Source organism: Onychostoma macrolepis, chromosome 02, assembly GCF_012432095.1.
Source record: "Onychostoma macrolepis isolate SWU-2019 chromosome 02, ASM1243209v1, whole genome shotgun sequence".
NCBI classification, from domain to species: domain Eukaryota; kingdom Metazoa; phylum Chordata; class Actinopteri; order Cypriniformes; family Cyprinidae; genus Onychostoma; species Onychostoma macrolepis.
The window spans coordinates 16,614,855-16,637,600 of NC_081156.1; the positions used below are offsets into that span (position 1 = coordinate 16,614,855).

At 36.2% G+C, this 22,746-nt stretch overlaps 2 protein-coding genes across 5 annotated transcripts in view; one reads left to right on the forward strand and one right to left on the reverse strand.

Moving 5' to 3' along the window:
- Nucleotides 1–770: 770 nt before the first annotated feature.
- LOC131552203 (bone morphogenetic protein 4) lies at nucleotides 771–6,777 on the reverse strand. The gene is made up of 2 exons (XM_058795820.1): nucleotides 3,525–6,777; nucleotides 771–2,870 (listed from the first exon to the last, which is right to left on the reverse strand). Exons 1-2 carry the CDS (start codon nucleotides 3,841–3,843, stop codon nucleotides 2,119–2,121), a joined length of 1,071 nt encoding a protein of 356 aa, XP_058651803.1. The 5' UTR covers nucleotides 3,844–6,777; the 3' UTR covers nucleotides 771–2,118.
- A 1,206-nt stretch (nucleotides 6,778–7,983) lies between these two features.
- mast3a (microtubule associated serine/threonine kinase 3a) overlaps nucleotides 7,984–22,746 on the forward strand; it is a 29,330-nt gene continuing 14,567 nt past the window's right edge. The window contains exons 1-10 of one of the 4 annotated variants that reach the window (XM_058795771.1): nucleotides 8,008–8,124; nucleotides 9,354–9,468; nucleotides 11,019–11,050; nucleotides 15,461–15,537; nucleotides 15,797–15,866; nucleotides 16,622–16,697; nucleotides 17,793–17,947; nucleotides 19,075–19,150; nucleotides 19,336–19,545; nucleotides 22,409–22,510. In XM_058795771.1, the coding sequence (XP_058651754.1) occupies nucleotides 9,418–9,468; nucleotides 11,019–11,050; nucleotides 15,461–15,537; nucleotides 15,797–15,866; nucleotides 16,622–16,697; nucleotides 17,793–17,947; nucleotides 19,075–19,150; nucleotides 19,336–19,545; nucleotides 22,409–22,510 (849 nt within the window). In that variant the 5' untranslated portion in view covers nucleotides 8,008–8,124; nucleotides 9,354–9,417. Of the gene's footprint in view, nucleotides 8,125–9,353; nucleotides 9,469–11,018; nucleotides 11,051–11,808; nucleotides 12,337–15,460; nucleotides 15,538–15,796; nucleotides 15,867–16,621; nucleotides 16,698–17,792; nucleotides 17,948–19,074; nucleotides 19,151–19,335; nucleotides 19,546–22,408; nucleotides 22,511–22,746 lie in introns of those variants that run through there. The other 3 variants (XM_058795790.1, XM_058795782.1, XM_058795761.1) reach the window with 3 other exon arrangements.

Here is a 22,746-nt window from a genome sequence, read left to right on the forward strand (position 1 = left end):
AATGACCATAGTGTTACTGTGCTTGATTGGCCAGCAAACTCGCCTGACCTGAACCCCATAGAGAAGAACCCCATAGAGGAAGATGAGAGACACCAGACCCAACAATGCAGATGAGCTGAAGGCCACTATCAGAGCAACCTGGGCTCTCATAACACCTGAGCAGTGCCACAGACTGATCGACTCCATGCCACGCCACATTGCTGCAGTAATTCAGGCAAAAGGAGCCCCAACTAAGTATTGAGTGCTGTACATGCTCATACTTTTCATTTTCATACTTTTCAGTTGGCCAAGATTTCTAAAAATCCTTTCTTTGTATTGGTCTTAAGTAATATTCTAATATTTTGAGATACTGATTTTTGACTTTCATGAGCTGTAAGCGCTAATCATCAAAATTAAAAGAAATAAACATTTGAAATATATCAGTCTGTGTGTAATGAATGAATATAATATACAAGTTTCACTTTTTGAATGGAATTAGTGAAATAAATCAACTTTTTGATGATATTCTAATTATATGACCAGCACCTGTAGTTGTATTTTGGCCAAATATTGTCTGAACCTAACAAACCATACATCAATGGAAAGCTTATTTATTCAGCTTTCAGATGATGTATAAATCTCAATTTCGAAAAATTGACACTTAAGACTGGTTTTGTGGTCCAGGGTTACAAATGTGAAAAGTATGATTAAAATGTAGACATTAAATAGCCTATCAAATTTCATATACTCAAAATAGATACCCCAGTCCTGGCTGCAGAACGCTTGCTTAGTGACTTTCTAGGGGCTTTCAGTCGTTTGAGACTACTGACACACATTTAATCTGATCTGTGTTAGCAGACTATTGACACACCCAGATATACTGTGTTATATTTCCTTACTGTAATTCTACTGTACCCTCATACGTAAGAAGTAGAGAGCGAATGCTTGTTTATATCAAACATGATTCATAACATTTAAACCTATTAAAACAGTTTTATTGACATATGAGCCATTACTTCACCTTTGAAGTGAGTAAAATTATATCAGAAGTACAAGGAGTGGTTTATTGTTCATTGTGTGATGATTGCAACTGAATTATTACATTAACAATACATCATATATGTCAAAACAATACATCAGATAATGCATCTCAGAAATATTTATAGTCAGCGAAATCCTGCAGGGTCAATAGACAACAAATATTTCTGGACTACAGTGACACCAGTGACAGTATTATATAAATACTGAGTTACAAATGAACTCATGTCTCTGCTGTGGTTGCTTCAGAGGACATTCACTCTCTGGTCAAGGCCAGTGACACCTATGTGTGTTTTCAAGGCTACAGTTGTTAGATCTGGCCTATCTTTACAGATAGGATAAATATAGATATTGATTGACATTGATAAATACCTTTTATGGATATTCATGGCATGATCTCACCTTGAAATATTATCTAGAACTGAGCGGATATTGTAAAATATTATTGTAAAAGACTGTAATTTATAAGTTTACACTTACGCATGTATAACTTGTTTTATATCGCTCATTGTTATATGAGTGAGCCATACACAGATGATTCATTCTGATGGCCTGTTCTCCACAGTTTCATAGTATTTAAACAAGCTTTTTAACAACATCCGGAATTTTTATAGCAGCTCAACCTTGATTTGGTTTCATAAAATACTGTATGTGAGGATTTTCATCTTATATTCAAAGATGTTGAATTGAAATGTAATCAGTGATTCAGCCATTAATCATCCATTCTGAATATATACATTTCCTTAAAGCAATATACTTTATTAACATTCATTCAAAAATACAAAAGGTTTCTTGATTCATTCACAACACAGCAACAAACGAGTACAAAAACATTTAAAATAAATTACAATAAATAACTTGATATTCCAGTAAGTCAATCACGTAGAAATACAGTACCCGATCAACGTTTCAGTGTTATGCAGAAAAACAGGCATCTGGTTTCCTTAAGAAGCCAAACTATTTTATAAACCAAAGGAATGTAACCAGATGAGTGTGAGAACATTGATTTGCATATTATCAGCTAGATATTTTGCCTCCTTTTCATCTTCTCTTTTAAGAGTATAATGTTCAGTGGATAACCAGTGCTAGTGCCAGTGTTGTTCATGCACAGTGGCATTTAGTAACTATCAAATCGTTGAAAGGTGTGAGCTTCAACTTTCCACGGCTGTCATAGTGCATGAGAACCATTGACTCATATGCAGCTGGTACACAGCAAGGGCCGGGTGTTGTTCCCTTGGACAAGAGATGCAGACGAGACTTAACCTGCGTATGCATACTGGCAGGTTTATAATTATGCGGGCAGGAACCATCACAGTAGTGCATAGTGTAGCCCGAGGGAGCGATAACCCAGTCTGACCAGCCGATGTCTTTGAAGGAAACATTCAATGACTTTCGCCTGCAGTGACCTTCATCCTCAACGCTTTCCTCTCTAGTAGCCAGAGCTCTCTTGTTTCTTCTCCTCACTGCTTGGTCAAGTTGTAAAACAAGCTGAGGCGTGGATTGTGTACTCACTTCTTGTTTTTTAAGGAGGCAAATTTCAACAACTAAAAGCTCAGCACTGGTGTCCTTAAGCCACCTCTTGACCACAACTGTCAAATCCAATGTAACATCCCGAGAGCTCAAGTCCCCTGTTTGAAATACAGTCTGTGTATGAAAACCAGGAGGTTTATGTATTCTAACCACAACGTCTTTTGAGAGCCACGGCTGGCCTGGTGTAATTTTGTCCATGTGTGGTCTCTTAATTTGTAGCCTTGCATGTTTAAGGTTGACTCCAGTTTTAATGCGCGTGTTTTTGTAGAAAGCAGCTCTGAACCACTGCTGCCGGGAATCCACGGAAGAATTCAGAAGCTGTACTGTTAAAAAATAATAAAGAAAAACTTAAATTAGACAATGTGAACCAGACAATTAAGACATATATGTGACATATTATAAAACAATAATATATAATAAACGTATATATATATATATATATATATATATACAGACACACACACTTTACAAAATTCATCCCAGTGAAAAAAACATTAAAATTAAGTTAAAAATAAAGAAAAATTGAAATTCGACAATGCAAACCAAGTATATACTACACATAAATATATATGCAAATAAATATTATATATTGACGTAAATAAATTACATGTGAATATAAATGAATTATTTTTTAATATATATATAAATTATGTGTGCATCTATCTATCTATTTATCTGTCTATCTATCCACGTGTGAGCATTTCTATCTATTTATCTGTCTATTTATCAATCTATGTGTCTTTCTATTTATAACATTAAAATTGGGTTAAAAATAAAGAAAATTAAACACTGAAATTAGACAACGCAAACTAAATATAAACGTATAAAAAAATTATATATATTTTTTTTTTAACTAATTGAGTCCAAGGAATATGAATAAAATCAAATACAATATATCCATTTTTTTAGTCCACACATAAAAGTTTAGTCTTCACAATTTCACTATACTTTACGTAACAACTGTATTTATAGCTTACCTGTTGTGGGAAACAGCACCGTAGAGGCTCTTCTTGCAGGCTGAAGCTCCTGTTCCTCACTGGAGTTGCCCTTAAGCAAATATCCCATTCTCCTATACTGACGGTACATCCTGACCAGGTCCTGATGAGAAGCTCTTCTACCAGGCCCGGGTGGCGCATCCATCCCGAGGTACTCCAGAATAATGCTCTTCAGAGCCTCAAGCTGCAGGCCCTTGTACGTTTCCTCATGCTCCTGTTGAGCTGTAGACTCTCTCAGACAAGAGCTAAAAATAACAGCCCCAAGAGAAAGGAGAAAGCACTGTGCTACTGAGTTCTGCATGGCAAGTTCGTTTTGTTTGAGCTGTCTTTGTGTTGGTCAGTGCATTGAATGACATTCCAGACATGCTTTCATTTATACAGGTACAGGCCACGCCCCACTGGAGACGATTGCTCATCTACACCCACACTGAAACTTCACGTACAAGTAACCGTCCCCTGCGCAATGACATCATGTCAATATGACTTTTAGAATAATACTGTCACCCCAAAGTAAAATTTGTCTTGGACTTGGGACTTTGGAGCTGTACACACACACACACACACACACACACACGCAGAATGCATTCATTTGGCATCAATATTATTTACTATAACATTTTCAAAAAATACTGGATAGAAATACATAATCACGATGTAACAACAAGATATACAGGTCAAGAAGGATAAGCATTTAAATTCAGTGTATTACTGTATTACGCTCCTATATTTCATCATACTACATTTCAGCAGATCTGAATTGTGTATATTCATAATTATCTTAAGACCATATACTCTGTGTGTCACATTCATAACAACAAAGAATAATCTGTAATTATGGGACCACCATGGTGTGCGGTTTTGCCTAAACTTGCATTGTTATCTAATAAATGACATTTATATGTTCCTTTTAAAAAATTCCTTTCTGTTTTCATGTAGGACACAACATATGTTTAGATATTGAACGACAGACAGCAGTAGAACAACAGCCACATGCAGTAGTAAAATAAAGCAAGACATATATATCTAAACAAAACTGTACTAAAAAAAAGGTGGAATAATTTGTATAAGTGCCAAAGCTCACACGTCACGTGTTGCGTATCACATGCTCAGATGACTCTTCTGAGGTAAAAAGTGTGTGAAAGGTTTTTAGGTATGTTTCAAACAAACACTGCGGCATTCATGCTGTCAGAAAGCCAAGAGTACTGCATTGAGTAATTGGTCGTTTGAAGCCAAACAAAAAGACGGCTCTATTTAAAACATGAAGAGAAAGTTGTCACACACACTCAATACACACCCACAATGAACACCATATGTTACACCAGACAAATTATGACCTAAATATATCATTTTTAATCATCCTCCTCACTCCAACCTGAAAATACACAGAACACTCTTGGTGTTTCACCAGTGTCACTGCAACAGGTTAAAGGGCACGTTTGAGTGTTTAGAACGTGCCCTGCCGTCAAGCTCATCCAGTTAATTTACAACTAAATTACAAAAATACACACTTACACTGAATTCCCTAACTCTGTAAACTAAGAGCCATCGCCACATTTAGATCACAGATGAACTAGCCTTCTCTGTAGTTTATAATTTCACAGTGGAATTGCATAATAGGACACTAAAGTCAGAAATGAACTTTAAAGGGCAATATTTGCACCCTGGAAATGATTTCTTGAGACATTTTTTTTTTTTTTTACATTTGTATACAAAGGGCAATTTTTATAAATGTATTTATGTTTTTTGTGTCAAATATTTACATTTATTCAATCAATCAATCAATCAATCAATCAGAGTACTGTATTCTGTTGCCAATCAAATTTGATCAGCATCAACAAAAGCCATTGACAAAGTGGTAGGCCTACTAAAGCCTGTCATGACATCAGACATTAAACAGACTATTGCTTAAAGGAGGCATAAATGTAATGCTTCGGGTAGGGTTGCAATATTATGACAAAATCCTCATGGTCGAGATTATTGCCCTTAATGTTGTAATACGGTAATTATTATAATGTCGATTAACAGAATACACTGCAATCGTTTAACTGATTGTGGAGAAATGGAATAATTTAAGTTAGGCAACAAAACAGGATGAAAATCAAATTAGTTCATTGCTTTTTTTACACATTAGTAACTGTAGGACTTCACATTGGTTATTTTAGTAGATTGAAAAACAAAACTGTTACTCAAACTGGGAATAAATTACAGACAGCAAGCAAATAACGTTCCCATCACTGCAACGGTCAGTGAGTTCACTATAACTCCGTTATAATCAATAAAGCTCTTATTTACATCGTATATGCACTTTCTTTTTTATGACTTTATTGAAAAACTGAAAAATATCGTCGGAGCGCACACTAAACAAAATCCCAGCATTTCTTCTTCACCGATGACTAATCTAAACGTCTCTGATTGGCAGTTGCATTCATGTGCTCAACAAATACGTGTTTGATTGGTTATAGCGCTCAACGCTGCATAAACAACGGTAAAAGGAAATCTAGTGCATATCCAAATGTAAAGCCGCAATCGACAAGTTTTATTTATTTTCATATTTTACTAATCGCGACGGTCATAATCGTTTTGGCTTCATTGTTTTGCATTGCTATGTTGAATTTGGGGGCATTTTTGACTCAACCCCCCATTCATTTCCATCTCTGTAGGACACCCACCTATAGAGCAGTTCTGTGTTCACCCTATACAGGGTTAATAGTTCATTCTAGCAACATTGCTATTTATAAAGTAATGAAAATGTTTGTCCACCTGTTCCCCTGCAGTCCATACATTAGTAAAAGTGTGTGTAAGCAACAGTGACACAAATCTCAGCTTCAGGATAAAGAGAGAGGATGATAAAGAATGAGCCTCTCCATTTATCTGACACCTAGTTTTTGGTGTCAGACGTTGGCCTTTATTAAAATGTATATAGAGAAATGAGTCCCTCTAGTGGTTACTGTGGAAAATAGGAAAAACTGAACATAAAAAAAAGCCAGACACATTGCCTATTTTTGAAAGTGTCAAAATATTAAAACATGTTACTTGTTTTTAGGTACAGGAAGACATGCTTTGAAATACAATAAAACACATCATGCAAAATTCCACAACCCCCTTAATCACTGCAGAGAGTCACAGCTCTTCTATCACAAAAATCTTTATACCTATTATGAATGTACTAAAATCTTAAAAATTAATACATTTGCTAGATCTTGTCATAAACAATTTCATAACATGGATACATTTCTTGAATTATGAATTGGGTAGGAAGCATGAAAAAGCTCGGCCTCAAAAGCAGGATATAATATAATAATTGTCATGCTCAAGCAACTCTAACAAGCACAAACGATCCTGTCTTTGTTCCAGGAACACAGTGCATCAGACACACACAGTAAATGGAAAGGACAATAAGCAGTGGACTGTAAAGACCTCACTCCCCTTGATTTACCACAACAAATAACTCCACAGAAAATAACTAAATAAATAATGTGCAAAAAATGACTAAAGGAAACTATTTGGTTCATTAACATACTTTAAAATGAAATAAAAAATGTAAATAAAATAAAAAATGTGCACTCAGAATCATTTGGGTATTAAAAACAACCAAGAATTCACGTTGTAATGGTCATTGAAAAATCATTAAAGATTGTGTTCTGTTCATAAACGGAGAGCAGAGGGGAACAAAGAGCGACTTATGCTGTGTTGTGATGTTGTTTCAATCAATGTTGCATTGTTACATCAAAGCATTGTGGTGCCACTTGGTGACAGACAATACTCAATCAGCAGAATATCCCATGACCAACAGTGCCAGGCTAACTGCCCAAATTATTCCAGTATTACGAAAATGGGAATGTTTCATTAGCAAAACTTTTCCATTTATCAAAAGATAAAATGCAACAAATATGAAGCTGTATGCACCAATGACATGGAAAGGGACAACATTTAATATATTTTTTCATATGAAATTTGTTTTGCAAATATCAGTTCAAAACAATTGCATTGCAAAACGGATATGAAGAGATAGGCTACCATACATAAATGTTTTGTCACACCAATTTCAAGAATAGCTACCAGCCAGAAAACTGCAAATGACCTCTATGGATCTTCAGAACTACTGTAGCTAAAGTTAACCCTAACAAATCAACCAATAAACACACGCCAAAACACAGATCCCTGATTAATATTACACAGTTATGGTTAATTTGACACAACAGTGCTCAGTCAAATCGCTACATAGGCTATGTCTACATTTGTTTTAAGGTTTCTTTAAGAACTACACCGTCTACATACCCTACATTAATATGAAAGGCGGCACTCCTAGAAGCTCCTCAGCACAACAACCTGATTCACGACTCGCTACCGCCTTAATTGTAGAGATTCGTGTTTTGATTGGTTCCTCACAGACACTCTCATCCTCCAGTCAGGTGACAGTGTGCTCGCTGTTTCAGGGATGGATTGGGTGACTAGGAAACAGGGTTAGATATCTCACGAGTGAAAGACTTTCATCCCTACAGTATGGGTTAAATTAACCATAAAGCTACAAAATATATTCATAATGGATGAGCCAAATATACTGAGGCGGCGTGGTCTGCAGGTAAGTGTGCGTGAGTGATTCAGACAGCAGTATTATTCATTTTGAAAAAATAGAATATATCTCTATTAATTTAGCAACATAAATTAAGTGGTTCATCACAATCAGCATGTTTTATTATATTTTTGTAACGCGATCATTGCATATTTGCAACCTAATCACACTTCTCGCGTTCGTTTGTTTGTATACAATGAATCGTGAATGGCTTGTTTTGACGTGGGGAGTGTTGGAAATAAAGGGCTTTTGGATTACATACTTTGTAAATATGCAATATAACATTAACTGAATGTGTTTTTATATTGACGACATTACAAAAAACAACAGCTGTTGATTTTATGCGCGTTTCAATGAAGTCGACACGTTTCATCAGCAGTTGCCATGGTGATTACGGCATTTGTTATGCTCCGATCTGTTTATTATAGAAAGACTTGCCTTGCTTATTTTTGCACTAGCACCCCCAATTAAATAGTGTTTATAATCTACGTCTAAATGGTTTTCTTCTTCAAAAGGTGTTTTGTGATTCGTCTGAAAACCAGAGTGACAGTAAAAATGTAGAGGCAGAAGAGTGAATGAATCAAAACATTTTAATTATGCAATTCTGTTATTTAAGTCATGCATCTCAAATTCTGATTTTTGCCTGTTACAAATTAACAATTCAGAAGTCTTCAATTTACCCCTAAACAGTGTAAATGAATGTGAAGCATTAAATATAATTCAAAATGGTAAATATCTGTACATTGTGTATGCGTGTCTCTGTCTCTCTCTGTGTGTGTGTGTGTGTGTGTGTGTGTACCTACTTAACCATATTTTGGGACAAATTTGTTCCCAGAAGTGAGCTAAACTTGACAAAATCTCCCATCATCTTTTTACGGAAGTCCTCATTTGTGAAAACTGTATAAAATAAATAAAGTTATTTTGCTGAAAGTATAGAAAGATTCCTGGGCTTTAAGATTATGTGGGTATTTAGCTCAATATAAAAACAAGAAGTCTCTGCAATGTCCCCATTAGCTAAGTAAACGTGTTTGTGTGTCACAAATCTGGGTCTAATTTTTTGTTTTTATGGGTGCAGTTGCAACCTTCCCTGTCTGGTCAGCTTTGTAGGCCTACTTTTTATTCTTTATCATGAATGAATGAATATTACATTCATTATCATCAATGAATGAAAATAACATTTGAACCCAGATATGTATATATTCTTTTGTCATGTATAAATCCTTTTCATTTTTACACAGAATTACAACATCTACTGTCACTGCGGGAGCATGTTGGTCATGTATGATTGTATTTCATTTCTAAATGGTTAAAGTGAGGATGTTTCGGCTCACCCTATTTACAACACCCCCTGCAGTAAGTTATGAGTGAATGGGCTGTCTGATGTTCTGCCCACACATGTCAGGTCTAACCTGTTACACAGAGGTAAACCTGAATTTCTGACTTATCATCCACAGCGGCATAAACCTAAGTGTGTTATTGTGCAAAACAGAACATATAGTGACACAAAGGTTGGCACAGCACTTATGTTTTAGAGTTTTATTAGAGTTTCACACCTATCATTGTGCAATACCAGTATATATCCTATTTGTTTACTATGTAACTGGATGATTTTATTTTTTATGAAGCCCTACTTAAGTTCAGTGCACTTCTGGGCTTCACTTTGGCAAAAATCAAGTACTGTGAAATATATAAAGAAATACAGTTGCTTTTTTAAAAGCACATTTTTCAGAAAGAGTAGTTTATTTCCTAATAAAGAGCATCCTTGAGGAAAAGTTAGGCGCAGAACGGGTGGAGACTAAACAAGACAACCTTTGTAATTGGTCATCTACAAGACATTCATTCAAAGCGACAAAGTACACTACATCGACAGTGCCCTTGGAACACAACAGCCTAGTAAAAGCCAAAGCTGGCCCGGTTAAAATAAAATTAGCTGGCACAAACATCTCCAACTTCTGAGGGCTGGCAAATATATCTAAATGCCGAAGGGTATGAGCAATGTCCATAAGGCTGAGCTTTGGATCTTAGTCATGTATTGATTAATGTGATAGTCATTCCTCCATCACAAGTGGTTTTACGGAAATGGTTTTGCTTTTGGCTTGAGGATTATTTGTAATGGAGCTAAAGGAGATAGCAAGGGGATGACATATGTGTGTCTCCACATAAGCACTTAAGCTTTTGTACTAAGGATTCTTTTAGGAGTTTTAAGATTATACACTCCAGCCCTGCAACTAATGAAGGCCTCATATTTCCTGATGAATTTTTCTGATGTCCATCCAAATATTCAGTGGCCTGAGCCCACTGACAGTGATTCTCCAGCCAAAAAGGGACAATGAGACATTGAAAAGCTTCAGTTTTCAGGACTAGGAACTTGGCCACTACACAGGAATTTTGTGAGGTTATAGCATAATTTGATTATGTTAATTATGAATTAGGACCTTAAAGCTTTATAAGCATTAAATCAAGAGTCAGTGATAAAACTGGATCCAGAAATACAAAACCAAACTTTCTTTCATTAGCTGTGTAACATTATGTTGACTTCAGTTTAGTTTGAGTGTGTTGAACTGAAAAATGTAAATGTTTGCATCTTCCTCAGTATTGAGCTCTAAGTGGACTGAAAGATTTGTTTCTGGTTCAGAACTCATGTAGGTTTTAAAGAATTGAAAGCAATGTCACAAAGATAAGCAGTGTAGTCTTTAAAATTCAATATTTGTCTGTTGTTGTGTGAGTATGATCATGGCCTAATTTCCCCAGCTTATTTGATTCTCTTGAAATCCAAGACCCCTCTTACTCATGCTTTTTATTTTCATGTGATATTAAATGCAAAATTTGTGGTTCCATTAAAACACACTTTGATACGCATGACTTCAGTTATTTAAATTAACTCAGTCTTTATTACTTTCCAGAAGGAACTGAGCCTTCCACGCAGAGGAAATATGTGAGTAGGCTTCTTACTCTGATATAATATTTTGTCACTGTCATGTTTAGCTTCCATTTACTTTCCATTATACTTTCATGCATTCGTTTCTTTCAATTTTGACAATTCTAGTATTTTTGTTGTATTAATATTTAAAAAAAAAATAATCAAAAAGTCTGTATTGAAAAATTAAATTCATTTAAAAAGTATGCATGCAATGCAAATGAAATTCCTGTTTGCATAACTAGATATCATAATTTAAAAAACAAGTTAGGCTATATCAAAAACAAACATTGACATTTTTAGTACTTAGCCTATAATTATTCTATTAACACATGCATTCAAAATACATATAGAAAGCATTTTTAACTTTTAACCATTATAAGAAATAATTTGTCAGGAAAAAAACAATAACAGGACACAAGTTAATTATTTATCTGTCTGCAATATTTTAATTTTTACATTTTCAGTTTTTTGGTAATATGATATGTATCGGTATTTATTCGATTATTTAAGAATGTATTTAGAATAATGTATAATATGTTTAATATTTACATGCATGCAGTATTCATTGGGATTGGGGAATTAATTAATTTATTATGTTACAGTGACGCTCATATGAAAATTAGTCTTAAAGCCACGTCAGAGGAGGGTTTCTGAAAGTTTTGTTTTTTAAGTCGTGACATTATCCTCAACACTAATCTATTACACGAGTTTACCAGTATGGGACACTCTTTGCATGCTAAGTTAAAGGAGGCGGGTTTAGTTGCCCGGCACGGTGACGTTCAAACCCCACCATGACCCCTTCTTTCAGTCTGACTCTATGACAACTTCCTCCACTCCACGCACCCGCTTTTCTTTTATTGTTGCGCTAAACTTGTAATCGTTACAGTTGTGTTGCTATACCTTTAAACCCGGGAGCAGCATCCGTTTAGCGGTGACGGGGCTTGAGTATAACCAGACGATGGCATTTTCCAAACCAATGTGGCAATGTGTCACTTGTGAGAAAATAACGCGATGATATGGCATCGCGCTGCTTTACTTAAGGCGCTTTCTGTCTACTCCCCCGTAACGTTACTGCATGCAATGGAGTCTGTGTCGAAGTATGGAGTTCGCCTGGGAATTACATTAGACTTCACTGCTTTTACTCGTCGCAATGCTGCGGTGTATCATCGATGAGGATTTGTTAACCGCGGGGACGACGAAGACGAGCACACCGACATCATGTCTGATCGGAACTACTGGACGGTGTGTCCGAGTTATAAAAGTCAGTTCGTTTCTGGAGGTTTAGTCAAACGACCCAAGAGGTAACGACGAGTTTAAGCATGTTACTGTATGTTTTCGCTGTGATTGATTATTAATCGTCAAGGTTGGTCCGCCAAACTTGCTCTAACTTGGAAAAATCCCACAGGCGCAACCACGAGAAATGTGCTTGATAAACTAGGTCGGTGTTTGAAAATCCCAAATAACTACTATGATGGTTGAAAATATCTGCTTTAACGTTCTCGATCTCGTTGTGGACCGCATACACACTGTTTTTCCACCCTGCCCGTTTTTGTTTCCGATAGTAAACGTGGCCCATGTACGGCTGAGCTTTTGCTGCTCATTGTCCTGTTGGCGGTGGATGGTCATATTCTGTCGTCTAGTCTTTACGTAATGTTTATATACAGTTTAACCGTCTGTATGGAGGGTCTGTGATGACTGTGTCATTGTTATATTTCGTTTTGAAGTCTTTGCCAACAAAGTAAAGTTAGTGTACTCAATAGCAGGCTAATTTGTTGTCAAAAGTTATAAGGGCGTTGAGGTCAGATTTGTTTTTTTTTATGCTTATTTTTAATATAAGCAGAAATAAATGTATTAAATGATTTTAAAGAAAAAAAAGTGTAATAAAAAGCATGTAAATGTTGAATGGTGCAAATATTTGCTAATTTAAAAAGTTTTACATATTAAGAAATAAACTTTAATGTGCTTTAATGGTCATGTAAGATGAAGAAAAAGCTGTTTTATTCTGCATAGAGAGGGTCGCCCCTTCATGGGTGCTGCCATGTTGATATCACATGACCAGACTTGTTTGAGTGGGTAACTACTTATACTAATAGCATGTTTACTACCTAAAACCATCAATGACGACCTGCAGCTCCCATACGCTGACCAAGAATAAACATTGTGAGTGCGCGGTCAAATTGCCTTCATTCAACAAACTGCCATGGAAAACCATAGAAGAAATAGAATGAAACAAAACCTTGAAGGTATAGTTCACTCAAAAAAATGTTGTCATTATGTTGTTCCAAACCCCGTAAGACCTTTGTTCATCTTCAAAACACAAATTTAAGAGATTTTTGATGAAATCCGAGAGAACACAACTGACACGTTCAAGACCCTGAAAGGTAGTAAGTAGGCGTTGTGGTACTCTCATGAATGCGTGTCGAAGACTGACATTGAAGAGAAGAAATTTTTAAATGAAGTTATTTTTGTTTTCTTTGCACACAAAAAGTATTCTCGTAGCTCCATAAAATTATGGTTGAACCACTGATGTCACATGGACTATTTTAAAGGGGTCATCGGATGCAAAATTCACAATACAAGTTGTTTGAACATAAATGTGTGTTGGAAGTGTGTGTACACATCCATCCTATAATGATAAAAATTCACCCAGTGTTTTTTTTTTTTTTAAATCCCTATTTCTGGGATTCCTGTCAGAATGACATAGATCTGTACAGGCTGCTCCCACGATAGTTGATTGACACGGCTGTCTTACCTTAGACCCGCCCTGAGTGAGCTGTGAGCTGTCCGCCTCCGGTGCAGGGGAAGACAAGATGTGTCTGATTAAGCGATTGAGGTGTTTTGTTGTTTGATTGTAATAATGATGAACATAGCAGTCATCATTTACTCCCGACATCTGAGCCGCTGAAGACGCAGCGGATTAACGTTACTTTCGTTTAGAAGGGAATGCGCCGATCCCCGATCTGCCTAAATGTGTCTGTTCGCGCGAATCATTCGTGGTCCAGCTTCATCTACAGAAGAAGTGAGTATAACGGTTTTTTATGAATCTTTGCAAATCGCCTTTCCTAATAATGTGCTAGTTAGCCAGTTTCACGGCTAAAGTAAACAGAACTGCTCGTCACCCCACGGAAGAGAGGGGCGGAGTCAGCAAAGCTCATTAGCATTTAAAGCAACATGGACTAGAATGGCTTGCTAAAAACATAGTCTCAGATGTCACGCCCACGGAACGTTGGCTAAACATCTGATGCATATGGCACACAAAAGTGGAAACACTTCAGGAGTTTTGAAGTCGTCGTCGGATTGGTTGAATTCTACAGGGTTTCCGGGAGACGTGTGTGTTGCGTTCTTTAACGTTCCGCCTGGAAACAAAGATGCCGTGACGCCAAACCCCTCACGAAAGAAGAAAGACATTGTGTTTACAACTGTGACGACAAACGCTTATCAGGATCAAATAAACGCTGGATTTTCAAAAGTATGTGAAATATTTAAAGTTCGCAGCATAGAATCTTTAAAATACGTCCGAGAGTTTTACACACCGATCTATTATTGTGGCAACATTTCCACGCCGCGAAACGTGACGCTGAACGAAATGAACTGTGATTGGATGTTTGACATGTCTGTCAAACGGCCTCATGGGCGGACCTTGGCCAATGAAAGCTACCATAGATTCCAGACCTTCAGCCATCAGTCTGAAGGTCTGGCTACGCGAGACTACTAAAAACAGAGCTGATTTTGACATGGTAAAAAAAAGGTGTTTTTTACACTACCATTGAGAAATTTTAACCAAAGTTCGTTGTAGACTTTTCATTAAGACCCTAAAGAATCGTATCAAATTTTGGAAAATGGGCATCCGATGACCCCTTTAACAATGTCTTTACTACATTTCTGGGCCTTGAAAATGGTAGTTGTGTTGTTGTCAATGCAGAGTCAGAAAGCTCTCGGATTTCATCAAAAATATCTTAATTTGTGTTCTGAAGATGAATAAAGGTCTTACAGGTTTGGAACAATATGAGGGTGAGTAAATTAATGACAGAATTTTCATTTTTGGATGAACTAACCCTTTAATGCATCCAGATCAAAATGTGTCAACATAAAGCCCAAAACCATACTATTGGGATGAATAAGAGCCAGCTAAACAAAACCTTACTGAGTTTACCTTTAAATTCAAAGCCTTTAAAGCCAATTGTAACAATCATTTCTACAATCTAATAAATGTACACAGGCCTGTTCAAAGAAACCGAAGACATTCAATGTAGATTGAGTTACACCAGGTCTAACGAAATGTTTTTGTAAACTCACATTGTTAGGTTGTGTTCCAGTACTAGAGACATTAACAGACCATCCCTATAGATGGCTTTCATAATGATGAAGGTTGTGAAAAGGTGGGTATTTTTGCCTTTAACAAGAACAAGCGTTTTCTTTCCACAGTAACCGGAACAAGAGGAAGAGTTTGGCTCCCTCACCTACTCTATCAAGACCGCTGTCACCCCTTCCTTTGCCAACTGGTAGCTATAATTACTTATTTTTGTTTCTCGCTCAATTATGATAATGATGTTTGATTTACACTGTGCTTGATGATAAATACAGGGTAGCGTAACATGCTTGCACATCCAGCCCACTGTTTGAATATGCCAATGCCAGTAACACTCTGTCAACAAAGCCTGGCAAATGAGTGCCAGGCAATACAGAACCACTTTGGCATCCATTAACTCTGTAAAACAACCATAATGTGCATGTTGATCTTAGAAGGTGTGTTTCCTACAGGCAGCAGTCCGCTGGACAGTCCCAGAAATGTCTCCAGCAGCCCTTCGGTCAATTTTCCATTCATACGTAGGTAAGAGCTGAGCAGAATGAGACCGCGTACTACAAACATGTCCAAATGTATTCACATTAGTCATTTGTGTTATATCTTATATCTGCCCTTTCATAATGGCAGTATGAGAGCAAGGAATGAGTGGAAAGGTTTCTAGCTGGCCAATAAGATTCTGCGTTCGCTGCAGCTGCCCTCAAGGCTGTACCGTGGATGGGAAGCTTGGCATTTGTCACAGCAATTATAGTGAAGTCAGCATGTAGCCTCATTACTTTACGCTGCCATGATTATGTACTGAGGCTCCATCCACTTTTATTAATGCTTGCTTGAAATGATGGGACCCTACCAGCCTCCTTGTACAGCTCAATGAAGATTGAATGAGTTGTTTTTGGTTGTGTCTTTAATGTGCCCTAAAAGCATGCATCTATTTGTGGATGAATATGACTGGGTCATATAAGTTCTTGAAAGAAGTGAAATGTGTTCAAGTTTTGATGTTTTATTGAAATTTTCTACTAGTGTATTTAAAATAGCATTTTTAATGTTGCTGACAAACTTGCAAATCATATAGACTATTGTGAAACATTTGGGGGTCAGTATGATTTTTTTGTTGTTGTTGAAATTAATGCCTTTATTTAGCAAGAATGTATTAATTTGATGACATATGTATATGAATTTAATGTGGCTGATTGAAGTTTTTTGTTGTTGTTCAGTTATTAAAACTGAACAGTTATTAAAAGATTCCTTACCATCATGTTTTTTGTATATCTGTCCTATTTTAGACCAGACACACGAAGGTGGTCTGTGGCGTCTGTCTCCTCTGGATATGGAACCAATCCACCCAGTTCTGCTGTTTCAGTGAGTGGGCCCTTCTCAACACTTCTGAAAAGACCCTCTTTGTTTTCCTTTTCTTGAGCCATCAGTCCAGTTCATCTGCAGTGTTTTTCTTTATGTAATCAAACAATGCACAGAGCAGATGTGTTTAAACCATCATATATTAAATGTGTATTCTGTAGATTGTTTGATTTTGTTTTTGGAGTGCACTTTAACTGCAGTACTAGTGTAGCTAGTTGAGAAAGAGAGTAACAAGTACACAGCATGCTAGATTTCTTTATTAATATTGATGCACTTTTCAGTGTTAATGTAGTCAGAGTCTACAGTAACATTGAAATATGAATTGAGGAAATATGGTGATTTCCATTCCTGAAATAGTGTCATGGAAATTTTTCATCATAGGTTGTGTTCTAAAATATAATTGGCTAGATATTGCTTTCTATAAAATCATAATAGTAATCTGTAACCTTGTTTAGTAATTTTATTTATGTAATTTGAACTTTTGTTATTTAACTACAGGGTTGGCCATTGTGGGTAATTCTCAGTAGTGGAAATAGATTAATTTCATTGATTTATTTTCAAGGAAATGATACAAAAAATAGCCTCTTTCTCTGTTTTGAAATGATATATGGCCATTCATGGCTCATGCGATGAGGTCAGCCTTGTTTAACAATGTTCTATTGAGCTAGCGTCAGTGAAGACTTTATTCAGAGGGAAGCTGTGAAGCTTCTCTGGTTTCCTCCTTCCAGCACTGGTCCTGTCATGCGCTCGTCTGCTCATTCTCTTTTCCCGAGATTTTCAGTCTTAAATTACCATCTATACCACAGGCAACTGCAAACTGGAATGGAAAATGTCCCGTCCTGTAGTTGTCTTGCATAATTGCACACACTAATAAGCAGCTTTAGACTTTAGACAGATGCTCACCACTTGTGTTTCATGCAATCTGAGCATACGCGCCGCGCCTTGCTATGCAGATTTTTGTATATTCATTGCTAAACAACTGTTGTTACATTTTTACACATCCATAATGTTAGGGTGACACAACAGGCACGTGGAAATGTGATTTATTGTTTGAATCTGGCTGTGTTTCTGTCTCTCTCGCTCTTTCTTCTGCATTAGTCTTCCTCCTCCTCACAGGAGCTCCTGCACCAGCTGCCCTCCCAGCCCACCCCAGATGACCTCCATCGCCTCTTCAAGCATTTCAGGAGCTCAGAGAGTGTGGCAGACGAAGATGGACAGCCCTCACCTTTCCGGCCTCGCTCACGGAGCCTTAGGTCTCTATTTGTTGTAGAAAAAAAACAAGATATAGAGAAAATCAGCTAATATGTGAGATGTAGCATTTTCATAGAGATATTGCAATTTTGTTAGCTGCTGGCATAGAAAATGTGAGTTCTTATTGTAACTTTTGAATTTCTTGATACAAGTGAATAAGAATGAAAGATTAGTTTGGCTTGTACGTGCCAGGGTATTACTCAATTATTTGCTCTTAAACAGTCAGAGGGAAAAGTTTGCTAACGCCGTACTTTAATTAGCTAATGCTTAACAATCCGCTCTGCTTGACACATTTGGCATGGCTAATCTATACAGATTTAATGTTTCAAACAATGATTAATTTCTCTGGCAAACTGGTAAGAATTTCAAAAATATGACCCAATAAAATTATACTATTTTTAGTAAGTTTACTTTAGTAGATATTTATCTTTCTTTTACTCACCCTTATGCCTTTCAAAACCTGTATCACTTCGTTTCTAAATTTATAGGGAAAATTTTGGAAGATTCTTCATGTAATTACAAAGAATGGGGATTGAAGCTTCAAAAAGGAGGCAAAAGTCTTAACAATTTTCCTCATTATCATAAGATCTCTGGAGACTTCAAATATACTGCACAACAGTGTTATTTTAGTATATTTTTCTATACTATTATTGTATTTATTAATATTTAGAATAATTTAATCATTATATTTATTTAGTTTTCATTTAAATTTTTTTATTAGTGTTTTTAAATATATTATATTTAAATATAAAGACAGCATTTATTATTTTTTAGGTTTATTTATATTTAATATTTATTTTTTCTTATAGTTAAAAAAAGTGTATATTAAAAAATATAACAACACTGGTGCACAAGTCGTACTGACAACCTTTCTAATTGTTTTATGGTGTCTTCAGTCCCCATTTAGTGTAATTGCACTGAAAAAAAGCAACCAAGACTTTCACAGTTCTTTTATGTTTCCCAGAAGTCAGTCAGTCATGGACAGGGTATGTAATGAAATGAGGGTGAGTAAATGATGACAGAATTGTATTGGGAGGTAAACTATTCCTTTAATGTTATTTGTTTGTGTAAAATTGTAAAAGTAGATATGACCAATTTAATGTAACTGAAGTATTGTTTTATTTTGTAGCCCTGGGCGGACATGTGGCTCTTTTGATAACGAGATTGTGATGATGAATCATGTTTACAAAGAACGGTTTCCAAAGGTAATTAAGCTCTGACATTTAAATTTTGTTTTTCCATCATGGACATGGATGCCACGTCATGTCATCACATGTTGTTTACTTTGTTTAAATTGTGGCTGTGGGAAAATTGATGGCCTGGCTGGTCCAAACAAAACAAACGACAGTTGTCACCTACGCAGTCTCACAGCGTTTTATCACTCTTGCAGGCTACGGCTCAGATGGAGGGGCGTTTGCTGGCAGTGATTGCAGACTACTCCCCAGACAGCGCTCCTCCTCTTGCTGATGGAGTGTTGGGCTTCATTCAACACCAGCTGGTCGAGCTCGTCCGAGACTGCCTGGAGAAGTCCAGAAAGGGGCTCATCACATCCTGCTACTTTGTGGAACTTCAGGAAAAATTAGAAAATTTCCTACATGAGGTAGAAACATATTCCATGCCTCTAATGAAGTAAAAAATGATAGATGTATTGTTTTGTTGACATTTGCATCTGTTAAAAAAAAGGTTGGTTTGCATAGATCTGGTTCACAATGCCACAAAAGACTAGAATTTTATTACTCAATACTAGTATTTCACTGGAAAAAATTCACAGTTCTTGAATAATGTAGGCTAAGTACTAATGAAAATAAATTATATTAAAACAGTACTGTACACCACCGTTCAAATCTTTGCTGATGGTTTTATATATTTATTTATTTAAAGAAATTCATATTTTATGCAGCAAGGACAAATTACATTAAAGACATTTATAATGCTAAAAAAAATCTATTTAAAATAAATGCTTTTTTTTTTTACTTTCTATTTATCAAAGTTTTTACAAAAATTATAAAGCAGCACAACTGTTTTCAACATTTGAAAATAATAATAAATGTTTCTTGAGCACCAAATACAATCATACTGACCCCAGACTTTTGAACAGTAGTGTATGTGTCAATTAAATAAAGTTGGCAAAACAAGAAATTAGTCAAGAATTTGAGTCAAGAATGTGTCAACAAAAAACTGTTACAATCATCAGAGCAAATATCTCTAAAATAAAAAATAACTCTGAAATAGGAATGCACGATATGAAAAATTTTAACCGATAATTAAGTCCTTCTCATGGACGATACCGATAAGTTCACATTTTTATATTATAATTTTCATATAATCTGCAGTTTGTGCACCCAGGAGAATACAAAATCTAAGATGCACTGATGAAACTGATATTTTAGTAGCTCTGGCCTAACTATAATAGCAAACATCAGTCCTCACTTTTCAAATATTTTTATTTTTTGTGTAAGGCACCACAATACTTGGTAACAGAAATGGTTTAACAGAACTATGGTTTATCTGCAATTAACAACTCATTAACAACAAATTTATATTCAAATATTTCATGCATAAAGAAATGCATCTATTCAACCTTTTTAGTGCATGAGGAGGAGGAAGTTATATAGGGACTTTAAGCAACGGCTGTGAATGGAACGGCTACGTTGACCGGAAGTAAGCTGTTACACCGCCTTAGCCGAGAACATAAAAATCATTAAGCAACCTAAACAAGATGGCGCAACGCGGCATTCAGTCATTTATTTAAATACAAATGATGGATTATGAGGAGGATGTTTAGGCAATAATTACATTGTTCTCTTCACATATCTTTAGTCTCAGTGCTACCTGAGGTGCTGTTGCTAACAGCAGACATATCTTTGCACAAACGGAAAAAACCCGTTAAAATTAGCTTAAGTTTAAAACATAATCAACACAGATTAAATTAAAGACTAATGGTAGAATCGTATACTGATGGAATTAAATGGTATATACCATAAAACGCAACATTTAGCTTTTTGTTTGATCAGTGTTGTTTCAGTAATATTATCTACATAATACACAATGGCATGTGTGTTAGACTGCATTTAAACCTCAAGGCACAAATCTTTGATTTTAACACAAAATATCCAGGTGTTTTTTTTTTTTTTTTGCCCTGCCTGTTTACATTGCACTTAGGTCATACTAACTGTACTTGCATGAATATCTTGCCAAGACTTACCTTTTGACCTGGAAGTGCATTTGACCACTTACATGTACAGCCGCATCACCGCTGGGTACAAGCTCTCTTCACGTAACGTGTACACACATCATGTGTGTGTTCAAAAGCAGCTTCCTTTCAGTGCTCGTTTCTATGCTGGTTTCGACATGGTACATTTGACATCCCTAGTTTGCAACAACATGACAGTGCTGTGGTTCATACTGGGTGGTTTAATGCCTCTTTCCAACTCTCAGCTGAATCACTAATACTGCCACAGCCCGTCTTCTTTCTAAAAGCATTTTTACTGAATGATTATTGACTGAGAGCCTTATGGCTCCAGACATAAGACCTCTAAAGTCCCGAGTTATTCTTTTAATAAGCACTGTTCCTGTCATATTCCATCTTAAAGTGACATTCAGCAAACTGCTGCACTGAATCACTGCGGTATCTTTGTTTGAAGGAAATATGTTGTATCTATACAGGCACATGTTACCATGTGTTTGTTTTAAAATAAACTGGCAGCTTTCATTCCTCATACCAAGCTGCTGTTGTCATGTGAAGTTTTTCTGGAAAGAGGCTGAATAGAGAGCAGCAGTACTGCACACTAGTCATCTGCAGTGTTTGTGTGCCCAGGCAGTCATGTCGACACTGGAGGGAAGGATGGTTAATTAGGGCAAGTGAGAGACTGTTTTGTCTCCCTGAGGAGATTTTGCTTCATGCTTCTGAAGTCATGAATAGCAAATGAAGGGAAGAGGCTGATCAAATTAAGCAAGAGGAAACAGGTCGTGGTGCAACAAATTCCATTTACCTTTCCAAGTTGCTTGCTTATGGCAGGTTTTGGTGTGTTTTTTTTTATTTTTTAAATATATATCATTTTAAATGAATGACATTGTCAGGGTAAACTGTTTAATGGAAAAGACCTGCAACATTCTTCATAGCTTCATTTTGTGTTCCACAAAAAATGCTATCATACAAGTTTGAAGTGACGTGGGTGAATTGAAAATGACAAATGTAATTTTTGGGTGAACCATTCCTTTAAATGACTTTGTTTGTCTTAAATGTCATTGGGAGCTTGAGGGGGTTTTATGGTCTTGTTCCATGATTACTTCTCTCTGTCCTTTCACAGTAAATTGGGTCACTTATTTCTGTAACTTTTACCATTTCAGATCTGACTCATGGTAATGTCAACCAAACTTTATGCAAAAATGTAGGTTGTTTTGTTTTGTGCTCATAAAGTTTATTTGCATTGGCCCTAAGTGTGTTTTTTTTTTACCCAAAGGCATACGAGCGCTCAGAGAGTGAGGAAGTGACTGTAATTGCCAAACTTGTGAAGAAGATTCTCATCATTATTTCCAGACCAGCAAGACTACTGGAGTGCCTGGTAAAAAAGATGACTAACACTGTGATTCTGTACTAAGAAGAATTTATTAAGTAAAGATCATGTTCCATGAAGATATTTTCTAAATTTCTTACCGTAAATGTATAAAAACTTAATTTTTGATTAGTCATATGCATTGCTAAGAACTTCATTTGGACAACTTTAAAGGCGATTTTTCTCAATATTTATATATTTTTTTGCACTCTCAGATTCCAGATTTTCAAATAGTTGTATCTCAG